The sequence below is a fragment of the Callorhinchus milii genome, unplaced genomic scaffold, assembly GCF_018977255.1.
Source record: "Callorhinchus milii isolate IMCB2004 unplaced genomic scaffold, IMCB_Cmil_1.0 Scaffold9, whole genome shotgun sequence".
In the NCBI taxonomy this organism is placed as follows: domain Eukaryota; kingdom Metazoa; phylum Chordata; class Chondrichthyes; order Chimaeriformes; family Callorhinchidae; genus Callorhinchus; species Callorhinchus milii.
Genome location: NW_024704750.1, coordinates 4115869 through 4133941, shown reverse-complemented (window position 1 = coordinate 4133941; position 18073 = coordinate 4115869). Strand labels below are relative to the sequence as shown.

The 18073-nt window shown below is 43.3% G+C and overlaps 3 protein-coding genes across 3 annotated transcripts in view; 2 read left to right on the top strand and 1 right to left on the bottom strand.

Moving 5' to 3' along the window:
- fancm (FA complementation group M) overlaps positions 1 to 2676 on the bottom strand; it is a 52127-nt gene extending 49451 nt beyond the window's left edge. Inside the window, exons 1-4 of the mRNA XM_007903803.2 lie at positions 2139 to 2676; positions 1271 to 1443; positions 763 to 840; positions 277 to 435 (exon numbers count right to left, since the gene is read on the bottom strand). Coding sequence (XP_007901994.2) covers positions 277 to 435; positions 763 to 840; positions 1271 to 1443; positions 2139 to 2676 — 948 coding nt within the window. The remainder of the gene's footprint in view (positions 1 to 276; positions 436 to 762; positions 841 to 1270; positions 1444 to 2138) is intronic.
- A 2949-nt stretch (positions 2677 to 5625) lies between these two features.
- Positions 5626 to 9683, top strand: LOC103185357 (alpha-1-antiproteinase-like). Its single transcript, NM_001292865.1, is given in 5 exon segments — positions 5626 to 5651; positions 6273 to 6916; positions 8051 to 8312; positions 8447 to 8597; positions 9355 to 9683. Coding segments are annotated over 4 exon segments (1230 nt in total). The 5' UTR covers positions 5626 to 5651; positions 6273 to 6300; the 3' UTR covers positions 9556 to 9683.
- A 2213-nt stretch (positions 9684 to 11896) lies between these two features.
- Positions 11897 to 17945, top strand: fkbp3 (FKBP prolyl isomerase 3). The gene is made up of 7 exons (XM_042338354.1): positions 11897 to 12068; positions 13932 to 14033; positions 14358 to 14462; positions 14971 to 15106; positions 16398 to 16465; positions 16609 to 16706; positions 17626 to 17945. Exons 1-7 carry the CDS (start codon positions 11964 to 11966, stop codon positions 17678 to 17680), a joined length of 669 nt encoding a protein of 222 aa, XP_042194288.1. The 5' UTR covers positions 11897 to 11963; the 3' UTR covers positions 17681 to 17945.
- The last annotated feature ends 128 nt before the right edge of the window (positions 17946 to 18073 follow it).

The window sequence follows — 18073 nt, the reverse complement described above, 5'->3', positions numbered from 1 at the left end:
CGTTAATACATCAAAAACACGCTTTGCAATAAATCTAATTAAACTATCACAATAATAAAGAGGACATAATTAACCACATAAAAGAAGGCTGAAAATATTGCTTGAAAGTACAACTGAACGATTGAAAAAAAATACATTGAAACTAAACTTTTATGAACTTCACTAACAGCTTGAATCCTGACAAACCAAATGGAACAACTGTTACCTTGGAGCCTAAGCCAGGATTATCTTTTAGTGCAGTTTTACCTCATTCTCGAAGGGAAATGGGGCACCTACCTCCAAGTATAACGATTGGATACCACTCAGCTCAATTCCTAGGTGAACAACAATCTTCTCTATCTGTCGATGGTGGGAATAGGCCTGAATATCCAGGGAATCCTCAGATCGGATCTCTAGATGTGCAATCAACAGGTTTGAAAGGACTTGCTGTACAGCCTGTAATTACAACATTAAATAATTACATGCCTGTCAATGCACACTGAACACGGTGAAGAATTCACTTAGACCCATTGAATTCAGGGTACTTTTCGTTAATCTAAAATAGTAACCCACTAGGATGTTACATAGACGAGTTTCATCCTCATTTGGAATAGTGACATTAGGACCTTGATTCAACTGAAGAACTGCACAGCTGACAATACAGTGCTTCCCCTGTGTATAGCGGTAGTCATAATTCTAAGCTTGCAGTTCTTCATAATAGTGAAGATGGGAGGAAAAAGTCATACATTTTGCGTATGTACAGATAAACCTTTGATAACAGACCTTTAAGTCACTGCCTGGTGTCGCGCTCAAAGCCAAAACACGGAACTGACGTGTATAGTTACACAGCATCTTCACAACCTTTGAAAAGAGAAATAAAACAAGTAAAACAATATTGTAAATTTCTGATGAAAAACACGAGAATTGCTAAGACAACAACAACCTGCATTTATATAGCATCCTTCATGCAGGGTAGCATCCCAGAGCGCTTGACAGTGGCAGAGTACGATGCCATGTCAAGAAGAGAGGGAGGTGTCTGAAGGCAAGGTCGAAGAGGAAAGACTTCAGGCACCACCTGAAGATGGGAAAGGAAGGGGCAAGGTGGAGGGATAGAGGAAGAGTGTTCCAGAGCTTTAGGGCGTAGTGGCTGAAAGCGCAGCCGCCAATGATGGAATGGAGGGCACGAAGGACATGCAGAAGGCTGGAGTCAGTCAAGTAGAGGCACCAGGTTGTGGTATAAGCAGGTCGGAGATAGAGATAGGGAGGCAAGACGTTCTTTACAGTACCATACCTGGCAGTAAGCATGGTTTCCTAGTGCTTTATGAGCTTCATCAACCACCAAACACTTCACCTCAACTGCAGAGCAAGTCCCACGAGAAAGGTCATTCACCATAACCTGCGGCGTTAGGAAGAAAACTCGTTTGGAGTCCCAGATACTCTGGCGATCCATTGCCGACGTCTGCCCTGTGAAATCATTGCACATTCAGCCAGATATTGAATCAATTTCAACATATTTAATTTTATACAAGGGCGTGGGCACAAACAACTCCGGTCAGCTCCTCGTAGCCAGTTACAGAAACAGCATTTGCAGGGGCAGCGCCCTATTTGATCGGGAAGCGCTCGCGGATCCGAATTCATTTAAACTGTAGAGCAATTGGGGAGTAGTGAAATCCCACGTGAAAGGTACTGCAGAGCAGAGCCAGTTGTTGTGGCGGAAAATATGCAATCAATCCACTTTGCAGTAAGATTCGGAGAAGCACCGGGAGACAGCTGTGAGAAGTGGAGTCCTGTAGCTCAGTGGTTAGAGCGCTCGCTTTGCGAGCGAGAGACCCGAGTTCAATCCCCGGCAGGTCAGGGCCAAACCTCGGGCAAGTTCCCTTTACTCCACACGGAGCCCGAAACATAACAATCCCTCCAAAAACCCCAACACGATAATAAATCGGTCACTTTCAATCCGCGACGGTCTGTGGGACATCGCTGTGCGCAATCGGCCGCTGCGTTCGCCCACAAACGTACAGTCGATTCAACTCGACCGGCGTGTTCTGTGAAGCGCTTCGGGACGTCCTCCCGACGTGAAAAGCGCTTTATCAAATGCGAGGATTATGATTATTATTATAGCAGTTAAGTGTGTGTGTGTGTGTGTGTGTGTGTGGAGTTACCGGTCATCTCCGCCATGTGCTCCTGCGGGATGCCCATGACCTTGTAACAGGCTTCGATCTGCTGAGCGACCAGCGGTTTGGTGGGGGCCATGAAGACGATCTTGGCCGAGGGGAACCAGCGGTAGTAGTTGTACATGAGCACGGCGGCGATGAAGGTCTTGCCGAGGCCGGTGGGCAGGCAGACCAGCGTGTTGCGCGTGAGGGCGGCCCGGGCCATGCTCAGCTGGTACTCCCGCACCGGGTAGTTGGTGGGGTAAATCCACACGTCGCCCGAGGACAGGTCGAAGCCGGAGGGCGGCGGCGGCTCGACGCCGGGCCCCGAACGCAGGCTTCGCTCGGCCTCGGACGCGGCGGCCACCAGGAGCAAGTCGTCATCCTCCTCGTCCTCGAAGCCGTCCCGAGAGGCGGCGGAGGCGGCGGCGGCGGCGGCCGAGGGTCCAGGCTTCTCCCTGGCAGTAGGCCGGGGCTGGCGGCCGTTGGTCCCCGGGCCGCTCGAGCCCCAGCTCTGGTATAGCGTGCGCTGCCTCGCGCCGCTCATCGCCGCCCGGGGGGGCGGGGCCTCGCGCCGCCGCGTTCAAATCCACCCGCCGCCTACTGACGTGTTGCGTCAACGCGCAGCCCCGCCCACACACCACGCCCCGCCCCCGCCCCGCCCCCGCCGCTCAGTGACTCAATGCGACGACCACCACCGTCACCACCACCACCACCACAACAACAACTTGCATTTCTGTACCTCGCTCCCACTGTGTGCGGCCACGACGGGGCAGCGACTCACAGCGCTTCACACTGCTGGAGCAGGACCCACCCAAGCCCGGGGGGGCAGCTGACCAGAGCCACGGTCGAAGAGGACGGTCTTAATGGGGGAGGAGAAGGGGGGGGGGGGCAAGGCTGGAGTTTGGTGGCGTAGGGGCTGGAAGTGTGGCCGCTGATGGTTGGGGCGGAGGGTACGATGGACACCCAGGAGGCCGGAGCCAGCCGAGCGGTGGCAGTCGGTGGTGGCCCGGGGATAATAACGAAGACCCTGCGTTCGGCACAAGGCCTTATCGCGGTGGAAGGATGCCTCAAAGTGCTTCGCGGCAATTACTGTCAGATGGAATGACAATGTCATTCTAATTACTAATTTTAACATTACTAATTTTAACATTACTAATTTTAACATGACTAATGTGCAGTGTCTCGGCTTCCAGCTGCGACGCAAACCCCCTCACTCAGCGTTTGCTCACCTCAAAGAAAAATTCATCCCGATTGTGTCCAAATCCCTCGGCCGCCCTCCCCGACGTGAAAGGCGCTACTATAAATGCAAGTTGTTGTTGCATTCTGCTTTATTTCCTTTACTCAAAACAAAAATACAATTTATTTATCTTTGCGATACTGATTAGCTGAGGGAACAGGGAGGAGCAAGCTGTCCCCGTGTAAATCTCCTCCCGTTAGGGTAATGAGTAGAATCGTAGAATTATGCAGCACAGAAGGAGGCCCTTCAGCCCATCGTGTCTGCGCTATCCAAATCAATCCCACTCCCCCGCTCTCTCCCCATAGTCCTGCAAACTTGTCTTTCCCAAGCAGAATGGCTTGGACAAGTCGTGTGACTCCCCAACACAATTTGTGTAACTACAATCTGTGTTTATACAACCTTATAATGCACCTTTCACATGATGGGAGCGGGGGCCACGTCTTAAAACACTTTTCTAAAGACTGAGAGGGAGCCTGAGATGGGAAGGAGGCAGGAGGGGGTAGGTAGCCAAAGGGCAAAAAGATCTTTAGATGGGCTTTGCAATCAGAGAGAGAGTTCCTTACGGGGGGGTGGGGGGAGAGGCTGAAGGAGGTAGGGAACATGAAAGCAGGTCAGAGTTATAATAATAATTATTATTATCATGTTGATGGAGCAGGGGGAGGAGGGTTACAAGAGATTGTTGTAGTAGGGCAGAGTATTAAGTTTCCAGCTTCATGTTGCATTGAATATAATAATTAAGTTTACACTACCAACTTTAAAAAAAACCTCATAAATATATGGCATAAATACCGCAATGTTACACATCAGATAAAACAGGAATGTCACAATCTAAACTCCACAAAAAACCTTTGGATTGCTTATGTTTACTGTTAAATATTTGTTCCTAGCAAACCAGATAAAGGGATACATCTTGCAAAATGTTCAACTCTGGTAGAAATCAAGGACACCCTTGGGTTAAAAACTATCCAAAAGAGAACTGAAATGATCAGCTATTAAAAAAAGCTTGAGGATAATGTAATTAGAAGCAGGTTAGTTCACTTAAGTTATGAGTAAACTAGAAGCAAGTTATGATCAAGAGATTTAAAAACATGTTTCCAAGAAATTAGAGGATATCAGGAATGGGCAGCCAATTCAACATTAGGTAGTTAGCACAGTATTGATCAGCATCAGAAATTAAACCCTTTGAAACCATAGCTGGCTAAAAATATCAAATTACTAATGAAATTAATGCGGAGGAAAGACAAATAACTGAGCAAGTGTGATAGGAGGATAGGAGTATGAAAATGACAACAGCCATTAACAGCGTACATTTCAGACTTACACCTTCCTGACTAAAATCTAATCTGCCACACAACAACACACACACGACCACTTTCATTCAAAAAAAATGCATTACAAGTTTTTACCTAAGAAATATATTTCTTCCATTTAAATTCACATAAACCAGTTTTTGGTACATTAGTATACTACACCCCGAAACTAGCGAACTCTCCCTCAATCTCGCCACCTTGCCCCCTCCTTAACCACCTGAAGACCTTTCTTTCGACTGTGCTAATGGTCACTATCCCCTCTCCCAGGCTCAGTGTCAAGCTCCACCACTGTTAAGACCTCCAATATGCTATCTACCATGAAAGGCCCTATATAAACGCAAGTTGTTCTTCGACTTTACAATGATTCCAATATATGTTACAAATATATCTTAATAATAATCCTTGCATTTGGTATAATGTCTTATGACGTCAAGGATGTCTCAAAGCGCTTCACAGTATTTACTGTGAGATGAAAAGGCGGCCACAACTGTGCACAGCAACGTAACCAGTTTTATTTGGGGGTGGCTGGCCAGGAAACCTGGAGAAACTCACTTTTCTTTTTGAATAGTCCCATGGGATCTTTAATATCTACCTGAACTTGGTTTAACATTTCATCCGAAGGATGTACTTTTACAATGTAAGGATTATTATTTGTTCCTCTTCATCTTTTCTACAAGTGCATTGATAATGTTATTCAGGAAAACATCTTTTTTACCCTCACATTTACGTTGGTGCAACAACTTGTTCTTAGAATAACTTTTCGAATTTCTTAAAAGTTAAACATTAATTCACAAAAATGCTGAATTGATGCAAAAAAATGTTTTTGAAAACCATAGTTGTGTAATGAAGAGCCAACAGATTTGTCGATCTTTGTGTTGTTCCACTACCAAAGAACAAAGTACATTTTTGCAATGTCTATAAGAGCACAGTTGCACAAGTTGTGGGCTTTTCTTGGAGAGAACTAACAATCAGGTACTGAAAATATTGTTGAACTATGCAGCATATTAACTAGTAAAACACTGTATGACATTTTAACAAAAAACGTGATTTATTAATTGTCCACGATTGATTTTCTTTAGTTCTCCGACTTTCCAAATGCATAAAAAAAATGTTTTAGAAAAAAAAAATTGCTTTCATGGTGACTGTTTAAGCGAGTATATTTTTGGAATCTCATGCATGTGAAATCAAACATAATGCAAATCTATTTGTATGAAACACGTTTAAATATGTACAAAGAGCGATTGGAGATATTATAACTATGTCCAACGAGTGTTATTATAAATAAATAGAAAAATAAGATAAAACCAGGAAGGTCCTTGGTTGATCTGATTGAAATTTGGATGTGTGAAAATTTCCCTGGCTTTGCAAGCCAAAGCGCTCACAGACAAGCACTGCACCATTTATTTCACTATCAGTGCTGCAATGCTTGAGGGCTGGTACATTTCACCCACCTACAACTGTGTAATGTGTGGCGGTGCGATGGAGCAATATGAAAGGGAGCAACGTGAAAGTGACCAACTGGAGGCAGGAAGCAGGGAGCAGGAGAAACATTGTACTTGGGAAACATTCACACTTTGTTCCGTTCATCTCCAGAAAATAAGGGTCGAGGAGAACTGCCAAAATGAAGCTGCTTCCAGTGCTCGTTGTGTTGATAGTTGCTTCTTCCAGTGGAGCAGAAGCTCATTCCCAACCCATGGAGTCACCAGGAGATCGGCCACCTGCCGATATGGCCACGATTTCTGCAGCAAATTCCGATTTTGCTTTCCATCTCTACAAAACAATCACTAACCACAGCACGTCCAACATTTTTTTCTCCCCTTTGAGCATTTCTTTTGCTTTAGCCATGCTGTCTCTGGGAACCAGGTCAGCGTCTCGTGAGCAACTCTTAGGAGGGCTTCATTTTAAGAACATGACCCAAGATCGACGAACAAAAATGAACACCGGCTTCAAGAACTTGCTGCAGACCTTGACAATGGAAAATAGCAATTTTCTGCTGTCAACGGGAAACTCCCTTCATATTCAAAAGGATTTTGCTGTACGGCCAGGCTTCTTAAATGAGACCAAAAAGTTTTACAATGCTGATGTGTTCAACTTGGATTTTAGTTTAGATCCCGAAGGGGCCACACAGCAAATTAACAATTACATCAAAAAGGTAACAAATGGAAAAATTCAAAAACTTTTTGACTCAATTGAACCTGCGACTAAACTGATGCTTATCAACTACATGTTTTTTAAAGGTAATCTGATTCAGTTTTTGAATGCTTGTTTAGGACATGCTGTTAGGGCGAAACCTTGGGCAAGTTTCCTAACTCCACACGCCTAATAATAATCCCTCCAAAACAAAAAAAAAACAATAATAAATTGGTCATTTTCAATCTACGACTGTTTGTGGGACATTGCTGTGCGCAATTGGCTGCCACGTTCGCCCACAAATATACAGTCAATTCACTTTACAGTCTATTCTGTGAAGCGCTTTGGGACGTCCTCCCGACGTGAAAAGCGCTATATCAAATGCAAGGATTATTATTATTATTATTATAATGTGAAGGGGTGCATGTAAAACGTGTTTAATCTTAATAGATCGCTAACAACAACAAATTGCATTTATGTAGTCGTCTCGCACGTCAGGAGGTTGTCTGAAGGTGCTGGTCAGTCGAGGTGAGGGTTGGATTCGCAAGGGGTGGGGGCAAGGGTGGGGTGGGGGGTGGGTGTGGATGGGAAATTGACTGAAGGCACGGGTGAGGGAAGGGGTGAGGCAAAGGGACTCCAGGATGGAGTAAAATCTGATCTTAATTGAAAAGCTCTTACCTGGCAAAGGTATTGAATACATAATTTCCTCCCTGGTTGCGGGACCATTGACTGGTAAACACCATGCCCGGATGAGATGTTAAAACCAAGGACCCGTCTGCCTGTTCAAGAAAACGTTAACAATCCCATAGGACTATTCAAACACAGAAGGGACTTTCTCCCAGTGTGCTGGTCAACAATTCCCCAAATAACATTGATCACTCACTCCATGGCTGTTTGTGGGATATTGCTATGCCCAACTAACTGGCTGCTGTGTTTTACCTACATTTTACAGTATATGCTGTGAAGCACTGATAGACGTCTCGATGATATAAGGTACTATATCAAATACAAGGATTATTATTAGTAACTTGGACATCCGGCCAGGGAAGAGATCAATTGCAATCAAAGCTGATATTGTTGAGAGACATTCTCCAGGGCTGAAACGTCTGCTATTTGGTTGTGAAATAATTACTATATTATCACAAATCAGTCTTTAAACATTATTAACAGCAGAACAGCAGCAATCTTAAATATTAAATGCTGTGTTAAATACCAAACTACTCTATATTTCTGTCCAATAGGTAAATGGAAGAATCCATTTGATCCAGCACACACTGCAGTAACAACCTTTCAAACGGACGACGGCAAAACAGTAAACGTTCCAATGATGTTCAAACGTGGCAGATTCCAAATAGTTTTCGACCGAAATCTCTTCTGCACCGTAGTGAAGCTTGTTTATTTAGGAAATATATCCATGATTGCCATCTTACCTACAGAACATAAACTAGCTCACGTGGAAGAAAATCTTTCCCGAGAATGGTTGGAGCAACTTCATTACAGAAGGTAACTAATAACTAAAATACAAAACTATTACGTTCTCAGATTGATGGGTTCATGGCCCTGCACAAGTATCATTTGAATTCGATGATAATTCATTATTATTATTATTATTCATTTTAATTTATTTTATTCCACAGTTCATTCATCAATCTGTACTTTCCAAAACTAATGGTGAAAAATTCCTACCAATTAAATGACATCTTGATGGAAATGGGAGTTACAGATGTATTTACATCCCATGCCGACCTGTCTGGAATAAGTGAAAGTGTGAAGCTGAAGGTTTCCCAGGTATGTTCTCTTGAACGAGTCATTAGGATACACTGTACAGTACTTAAATATTAGGGCGGCATTACCAAGAAGGTGCAATCTCCATTATACCTATGGGTTATGGGTGCTGACCTCTGACTGTCCAGCACCTTGGGACCTCCTCCCGACGTGAAAGGCGCTCTATAAATGTAATTTTGTTGTTGTTGTTGTTGTTATGTATGTATGTGGGGATCGATGTATGTGGGGTATCAATGAATTTTCTGAAGGATATTTTTTGCTTGATTATCTTTGTAGTTATGTGGTTTAGAGTGAGCGGCATTAGATGTATTTTTTATGGTTGCAAAAACAGGTTGATTGGGTCAAATGGTTTCTTCTTCCACACTTTATACTGTATCCTCGGTACACTTAATTGCAATATCTAGCAATCTACTATTTTAGATTTTTGAGTTAAAAAAAGCCTCTTAGGATCAAAGATGAAAGAATTTCTTTAAACACCCAATCTATATCTTGCCAACGCAAGAAAGAAAAAATACCTTCCTAGAAAAATGTATGCATTCATAATACTGTAATAGTTAATATTTAGAGTTGAGACAATGCTTCAATATTTATCAACCAAGATTAGTGCATTAAATCAGAATGTTTTCTGAGATGCAGTAAATACATTTTGAAATCTCTGGAAACCTAGAAGAACAATTGCCTCATGTCTAGCTTTGCCACCTTGAGCTCAAATCGAGTATTTATTTATTTGTTTGTTTTTCCTGTGTTTGTATTTTGCAAGATTACTCACGATGCAGTGCTGGAAGTTGATGAGAAAGGTACCGAAGCTACTTCAGTCACTACTGTGGGAATTATGACATTGTCTTTCCCTGCCTTAATCAAATTTGACAGACCATTTCTCCTAATGATCTATGAAGAAACCACAAAGAGCATACTATTCTTGGGAAGAATAAAAGACCCATCCGAGAGAGCATCTTCATAACTCTTATATGGCTATTGGAGAAATCGGCATTAATTGACTTCTTCAAATATGTTATTCATAACTACAGTATAATTATTACTTTGATGCCAATAGGCAAGAGGTTCCCCAAAATAAAACTGAATTAAATGATGATATTTTTAAAAATTGTGGTAATTATACACTGTACACTGAGAACAAACTAAGACTAAGGACCATTTTGTTCCATCTTCAAAACATCACCCACTGTTATTGCTATCAGGTAAGATACCCTTAGCTACAACAGCTGCCTCAGGCCCCTCATCACCAGGTGCCACATAGTAGCAGCATGTCAGGTACCCAGTTGACCAAAAAATATAGCAGAATCACTTTGAATGCACCCAAAATCTATTTTGAACTGTGTCACTGGTGAAAAAATAATAACTTCCACTGTGTTTAAATATTTTCCAATCAATCGCGCTCATCATTTATGTCACTCACTCCAAGTAGACTAACCTGATGTTGACAGCTTTGCAGCTATTTATGATAGCATCCTTCACGTGGGGTAGCGTCTCGGAGCACTCGAACAACAATTTACACTTACAAAATGCCTTTCACGCAGAGTATTCGTGTCAAAGTGCTTCACAGAGACAGAGTGGAAGTGCAACATTTGGCATGAATATGTTATCAATAGTAAGACATTTCTATGGAACTTTCTAAAAATCTGAACATTACAGCATACTTTGCTCGCTTGAGCACCAGACTTGAAACCAGAAGGTTGTGAATTAGAATACTGTACTAATGAGGTGAAGTCTTCCTTTTGGCCAATTCCTAACTACCACAACATTTCCTTTCTTGAATTTGGCTGTTGTAACTTCTTTGATGGACTTTTCTGCTTATTTAACTTTATTTAACTTGTGCAAAAGCTGATCAGCTGAGCCGACTGACGTGAATATAGTAAATTCCCCGTTTAAGCTTTGCCTGGTGGACACCTCTAATAATAATAATAATCCTTGCATTTGATATAGCACTTTTCACGTCGGAAGGACGTCCCAAAGCGCTTCACAGAACACACTGTGAAGTGAATTGACTGTATATTTGTGGGCGAACGCGGCAGCCAATTGCGCAAAGCAATGTCCCACAAACAGTCGTAGATCGAAAATGACCAATTTATTATTGTTTTGGGTTTTGGAGGGATTATTATTAGGCTCTGTGTGGAGTAAGGAAACTTGCCCGAGGTTTGAAGGCTGATGGGGATCATTTCTTTCTTCGAACTCTACATCCGTTTTGTTTTTTTTGACGGCCACAGCTTTCCTCGATCTCCAGAACATCAACCACCTCCATCCTTACGTCGCCCAAAAGCAGCTAAACCCCGGGTCCATGCACTTTTGCCCGTCCACACTCGATATCTCAAGAGCTGTCCTCGCTGACCACCTTCCGCGAGTTGCCTCCCCCTACACTCTTCAGCCCATAATCCTCTATCGCCATCTTCTGCAATCTTCTGAATCGACAACGACAGCAAGACGATTGCACTTAAAGAGAGCGCCTTTCACGCCGGGAGGACGTCCCGAGGCGCTGATCCCGGCGAGGAGCTGCCTTCCCTCGAAATGAGGGGCCAATTCCTCGCGCGGACGCCCCTCGCAGGACCAGCAATTTCCTACCCCGTCTCCCGCCCGCCCACCACCACCCACACCGCCACCACCGCCGCCGCCACCACAACGGCAAATGTACATTTGCGGAGCGGCCTCTCGCGCGGGCGCCGGGATCTCGACCAGCGGGCGGTGAGCAGCGTTCCGCTGAGTCGCTTCTCGCCAACGGGCGTTGCGATAAACAGGAGGAGGAACAAGAACAAACAATCCAGACCATTGTTGGGGGTACAGTTTGGGGGGAGGGAGGGGGGTGGGGGGTGTTGGGGTGTGGTTGTGACCCCCCCCCAGTCAGTCAGTCAGTCAGTCAGTCAAGGTCAGGCCTCACAGGGCACCAGGTTGGGATGGCCAAGATGGCGGCGGTGAACAAGTCCCACCACCATCTGCCGAGCGCGTGGGCGGGTTCACGCCCAATTGGGCGGGTTTTAGCGGCAACGGGCGGGTGGGGATAAACCTCCCCCCCACCCCCCAAAAAAAATACATTTTTTTCTTATCCTTTCACCTTCGAAGAACTTTTTTTTTACACCACACACACACGACACGACACGATTTACACAACAACCTGTGACGACGCCGCCGCCCTCATGATAGGAGATGAAGGGCGTAATATTATTGGGGGCTGTTTTTCGGGGCTACTTTTGGGTGGACTTTGGGCTATTGGCTCGGCCCCGCCCCCCGCCCGCCCGCCCCCGCCCCGCCCCGCCCCGCGCCGCCGCCGCGGCTGTTGCTGGAGGCGGAGGGAGGAGCAGCCGCGGCGGTGGCGGTGGCGCGAGGGGGAGGAGGAGGAGGAGGACGAGGGGGAGGAAGATGGCAGGTGAAGCAGTCAGAGCGTGGAGCGAGGAGCAGCTGAAGGGCGACGATGTGTCTAAAAAGGAGATGATCCAGTTCCTGCAGGAGAGGGCCTCGGAGCCGGTGAGGGGTGGGGGGGGGAGAGGGAGAGAGGGGGTGTGGGGGGGGGGAGAGGGAGGGAGGGAGGGAGGGGGAGCAATGGCGGCCATTGGTGGGGGTGGGAGAGGTCTCAGCGCCCTGGGCTGCGGCTCTCACTCCAGCGGCCGCCAGTGCGGCTCCCGCTGCCTCAGCCACAAACAGAGGCCTCGAGGTTCTTGACTTCACTCTCTCTCTCTCTCTCACTCACTCACTCTCACTCCATTCTCTCAATCTAAATGAGTGATCCTCTCTCTCACTCTCTCTCTCTCACTCTCACTCCATTCTCTCGATCTAAACGAGTGATCCTCTCTCTCTCTCTCTCACTCCATTCTCTCAATCTAAATGAGTGATCCTCTCTCTCACTCTCTCTCTCACTCCATTCTCTCAATCTAAACGAGTGATCCTCTCTCTCACTCTCTCTCTCTCTCTCACTCCATTCTCTCAATCTAAATGAGTGATCCTCTCTCTCACTCTCTCTCTCTCTCTCTCACTCCATTCTCTCAATCTAAATGAGTGATCCTCTCTCTCACTCTCTCTCTCTCACTCTCACTCCATTCTCTCAATCTAAATGAGTGATCCTCTCTCTCACTCTCTCTCTCTCTCTCACTCCATTCTCTCAATCTAAATGAGTGATCCTCTCTCTCACTCTCTCTCTCTCACTCCATTCTCTCAATCTAACTGAGTGATCCTCTCTCTCACTCTCTCTCTCTCTCTCACTCCATTCTCTCAATCTAAATGAGTGATCCTCTCTCTCACTCTCTCTCTCTCTCACTCCATTCTCTCAATCTAAATGAGTGATCCTCTCTCTCACTCTCTCTCTCTCACTCTCACTCCATTCTCTCAATCTAAATGAGTGATCCTCTCTCTCACTCTCTCTCTCTCACTCTCACTCCATTCTCTCAATCTAAATGAGTGATCCTCTCTCTCACTCTCTCTCTCTCTCTCTCTCACTCCATTCTCTCAATCTAAATGAGTGATCCTCTCTCTCACTCTCTCTCTCTCTCACTCCATTCTCTCAATCTAACTGAGTGATCCTCTCTCTCTCTCTGTGGGGAAATTGTCTTTGCTGACAAATGGTCAAGTGACAACAACAGCAACAACAACAATAATAATAACAACAATAACCATCATTATTAATAATAATGGAATGATTGGGGTTCGGGCAGTGAATCGCATCGGATCATAACTTATCTGGGGATACGGTATGTAGTTCGGGACACGACATGTCAAGCGACTGCCAGGATGGCAGAAGGCCAATTAGACGGACCTTGTTTGGTCTTCTTTCGCCGTAGCAAACCCTTATGTTCTTAACCGATCGATCCATCGCTCGCTCGATCCATCGCTCGCGCCCGCGGCATTTTTTTTTGCAAAGCAAAAGCAAAAAAAAATAAAAAAATCCCACGTTTGAAATCTTTTAAGGGACATGAATCTTTCTACGTTTCTCTCTTCTCTTCCCGTGCCCCCTATTTTCCCGCATTGTGCCCCATCTCTCTTCCTTATTGATTTTCTGTTCGATCAGGGAGGGAAGGGGGAAAACACCTCATTTATAATTTATAGATATGCTTTTTTTAAAAAATTGTACAAAGTTACAGTACAGAAAATTGAAGCGCAAAATTAATCTCAATCCTAATACTTTATTATGAAACAAAATCGTTCAATGGTGTTTTAATAACTTTTAGTATTACAAGTATTCAAAACGTTTCATGGGGGGGGGAGCAGAACAGCTGTAATCCACTCAAATATCAGACAAAATTGCTCATTGCATTGATAGATGAGATATGAATACACACGGTATTCCTCAACAGTACACAATTATCTAACTTATGCACATTTTTTTGAAAAAAATAGTTTCTTTCTGAACATAAATTGATGGGAAATATCAAAAATGTAGCCAAGACTGCAAAGAAGGAGCAGCTAATTATTGCCTACAATCAACTGTTTGAAAGCAAGGTAAGGAAGGAGCCTTTTAAACCAATAACATAACTTTGCAAATGTAGCTTAGATATTGAGGCTTAATTCTACTGTGATGGAGAAATTGTGAGAAATGTATAATTTTAAGCTAAAGGTTTGTCAATGTAAACAAACATTTAATAGGTGCAACAATGGGGTGTACTGATCATTCAATGGTGTTTATGCAGATATACAGTTAAACCCGCTTTCACTGTTGTTCACTGTGCAGTATTTGTGTAAGACTGCATAAATAGGCAAGTTATTTCCCTTTGATTTTTAATTAATCGTGTGGGGAGATTTCTATATTTATTTTTACATTTACAGAGGTTTAAAGGTACTGAAGAAGTCACACAGCAGCTTAAGGATGTGAATATTGGGCCTGCAAAAGACAAACCAAAGGATAAGAAGCCTGAAGAAATCGTTCCAGAGGTTTGGGAATAAAATAAGTTTTAAAATTAGAAATTATAGATATATATATATATTTTTAAATTAAAAACATTGATTGTCCAGTGCCTTGGGACATCCTCCTGACGTGACAGGTGATATACAGGTTCAAATAATTACATTTTCTTGACTGAATATTTCTTGATTTATGGCCGTGCTATGGGCATTATTACCCGGGTAGCTACTATAAACAAGGCATTGATTTAGTACACACTCAACCAGGACTGGTGCGAATGTCCAAGTGGTCAAATTTACAGCATACTTTTCAATCGATAGCTGTTTTCAAAGTTGCATTTAGGACCTGCATTCCAGATTTTGTTTAAAAAAAACCATGTTCTTTATTTCTTGATAACCATTAGTGTTTATTAAAATAGTGATGGAACATGATGTGAGCTATAAATCAACCTTTTTAACTTTTATTTAACATATCAAATAACATGTCAAATAATTAAATGACTACAACTACAGTTTCAATCCTGCTTATTAATTCTAGGGCCCACCAAAATACACCAAAAATGTGTTGAAAAAAGGAGACCGGATCAACTTTCCCAAGAAGGGTGACACTGTCCACTGTTGGTACACGGGAACATTAGAAGATGGAACGGTGTTCGATACAAACATTGCTTCTAGTAAGGATCATATAATGCAGAAATGTTTAATAATCTGCCGCAGTGAAGGACCCAAATTAATTTGTATAGTTTATTGTTGCCTTTTGAAACTCATTCAATCTATTAGGTTTAAAGAGAAGCGTTTCTCCCAGTCCAAGCCATTCAATGGCCCCTCATGGGACCTTTCCTGGTGCAAATGATTTCTATGCATGCCTGGAAAAAACAGTCACCATACTTGATAATAATGATCTGTGACATGCTTCGAGATATTTCAATGTGATAAGTTAGTATGAACACTTACAGATTCTTTTGTATTCCTCAACGAACCAATGAAATAGGCTGCTCCCGGGGTTCTTCCTGTGGTATGGCATTTTATGTTCAAATTAAGAGACTACAACAACAACAACACAAAATGACATTTGTATAACGCCTTTCACGCTGGACAGTCAGTTTCGGACCGGAGCTGGGGGTAGAGTTGGATGTCATGTGCATACATGTGGACTACCCCATCCTCCTGAAGGTGTTCATTCCTTGTTAGGATAGTTTGAAGGGCCTTGGTTCATGTTGGTGCCTTCTCTAAGTGGCTATTCTTCGTGTTGTGAGCCAAGCACAGTGGGTGTTTCGAGTGGGGAGGGAGTGGGAAATATAATCAAAGCCAAGCTCTATATTCTGATTTAATATCTAGATTCCTATGTCCAGTAGGAGTCACTGGATAGTGATGAATAATGGGACCAGGGGTCCTGATACAATTGAAAGGCTTTTCCTGCTTGGAGATGACCTTAAACCTGGGAATTGAACTGAAAACCTTGGGTCTGCATAGCTTAGTGCCGCACATATTAGCTGTTAGGGTATCAAGGAATTGGCAATGTATTTTTAAGACAAAGTAATGTCGACTTGTTATGTCTATTCCACTGATACTCTGGGCTGTCTCTTGGGATCCATGTAGGAATGCTGCTTGGTGACTTTCCTTCCTAATGTATTTAGTCGTTCTGTCCCTATGCGAAAGTATCCTGCCTCTTCTGACAGCTCAGCTCCTAAGGATCCTAAGCTCCTAAGCTGTCCTAAGGACAGCTCAGCGCCTTGGGACGTCCTCCCGACGTGAAAGGCACTCTATAAATGGAATCTTGTTTTTGTTGTTGTTATTCATTTAATTAGAAACGTTAGGTAAAATAGCGTGAACACAATCCAATGTTTAAAGATGTTGCTATTGAAGATATGTTTTATTACATTACAAGATAATATTCTGAATTGTCTTTATAAAGGGGTACAGAGAGCTTTTGGGATAATTATTGGATTATATTCCCCTTTTTAGGTTCAAAAAAGAAAAAAGGATCAAAACCATTGAGCTTTAAAGTAGGAGTTGGAAGAGTTATCCGTGGGGTAAGAGCATAGAGCTATCTTTCCACAGTAATGATTGTCTGAGGAAAACCGTCCTTTGAAATCATGTTTTGTACAAGTGATCAGGATCGTCTCCCATTTGCTGTCCGACTCTTAACTGACCAAAGACTCTCTTCTCTGTGCAGTGGGATGAAGCGCTCCTGACAATGACTAAAGGGGAAAAGGCCTGTCTAGAGATTGAGTCGGAGTGGGCTTATGGCAAGAAAGGGCAGCCAGATGCTAAGTATCCTTTTCAAGTGGCAGTCTGGTGAAAAACATGGTAGATGAAGAACGTTTGCAGCTTAAGAACTCAAACGTAGTTGCAGAATGGTTACAGGTTAGTGGGTCCAGTGCAATGTACAGTACCTACTAGTCTTAAATGATCCTGTACAACAAATTACATTTATATAGAACCTTACACATTGGGAGGATGTCCCAAGGTGCTGGAAGAGGCACAGGAAGAATTGTGAAAATTACAGGAGAGGCAAACACATTAGCAGCTCCTGGATGGAAACCATACTCTGTCCACCTCCTGAAAAATATTAATAATACTTGCATTTGATATAGCGCTTTTTACATCTTCTAGACATCTCAAAGCGCTCCACAGAATATACTGTAAAGTGAATTGACTGTATATATGTGGGCAAAACGCGGCAGCCAATTGCGCACAGCAGTGTCCCAATTTATTATTTTTTATTTTGGAGGGATTATTATTAGGCATGTAGAGTAAGGAAACTTGCCCAAGGTTTCGCCCTGCCTGGAATTGAACCAGCTGTCTAGCTTGCAAGGAGAGTGCTCTAACTACTGAGCTATAGGACCCTGCAAAAACACCCTCAAAAGACGGAGAATTCAAGTTTTGAACTTGCAACCTGTTTATTGCGCTGATGTTAGGGTTTTGAACCTTTCAAAGGAATGGTGGATTGGGATTGTGGTACTGTGTGTTAATAATATTGTATGCCGAGGCGCAGTTTTCAAACAGACCTGACAATAACTACTTATTATGGATTTATAAATGTCACTCCGACCATCTAAACATTATAAATATCTACCATTGATCTCAAAGAAGTGCATACTTTCGTTATCGCAAAAAATGTGGCTTTACTGCAGTTTAACAGCTTTTAAAATTTCACCACAACCTGATTTTCTTTAACTGTTTCAAACAGAATCCCACCAAATGCTAAACTTATTTTTGAAGTTGAACTGGTGGATATCGATTAACAGACTTTAGCTTCTTCACGTTTATCCTATGAAGCACTGCATTTGAAATAATGCAAGCGGTATACAACTTGTGGACATATTTGGTTTGAAAATTATAATTGTTTAAAACCTTGTTCAGCAACTCTTCATTTCAATGCGTTGTGGGTGATCACACCATCACAATGTTGGAGAAGTCAGATGATTTTTCAGTTATGCTCAGTTTAAGTCTTGCACTAGTCAAGACTATCTTCAATAAATGCAATAAATGTTTTTTTAGCACGAGAAACTGCCTTTTGTTTGTATGGCTGATTTTGAATACATTTGTTGTGATCTACAAACAGAGTCTATTTTAGCAAGGTGAGTTTCCACTTTCCTTAGTGATTGTAGTCGTCCTTTGCTCTGCCAACTTCTGGT

Excerpts from the sequence above, each read along its gene's own strand:
- fkbp3 (XM_042338354.1), top strand. The coding sequence starts at position 11,964 with ATGGCAGGTGAAGCAGTCAGAGCGTGGAGCGAGGAGCAGCTGAAGGGC. Across the intron at positions 14,034-14,357 it reads ATCAACTGTTTGAAAGCAAG|AGGTTTAAAGGTACTGAAGA; the intron begins GTAAGGAAGGAG and ends TTACATTTACAG. Across the intron at positions 16,707-17,625 it reads AAAGGGCAGCCAGATGCTAA|AATCCCACCAAATGCTAAAC; the intron begins GTATCCTTTTCA and ends TGTTTCAAACAG.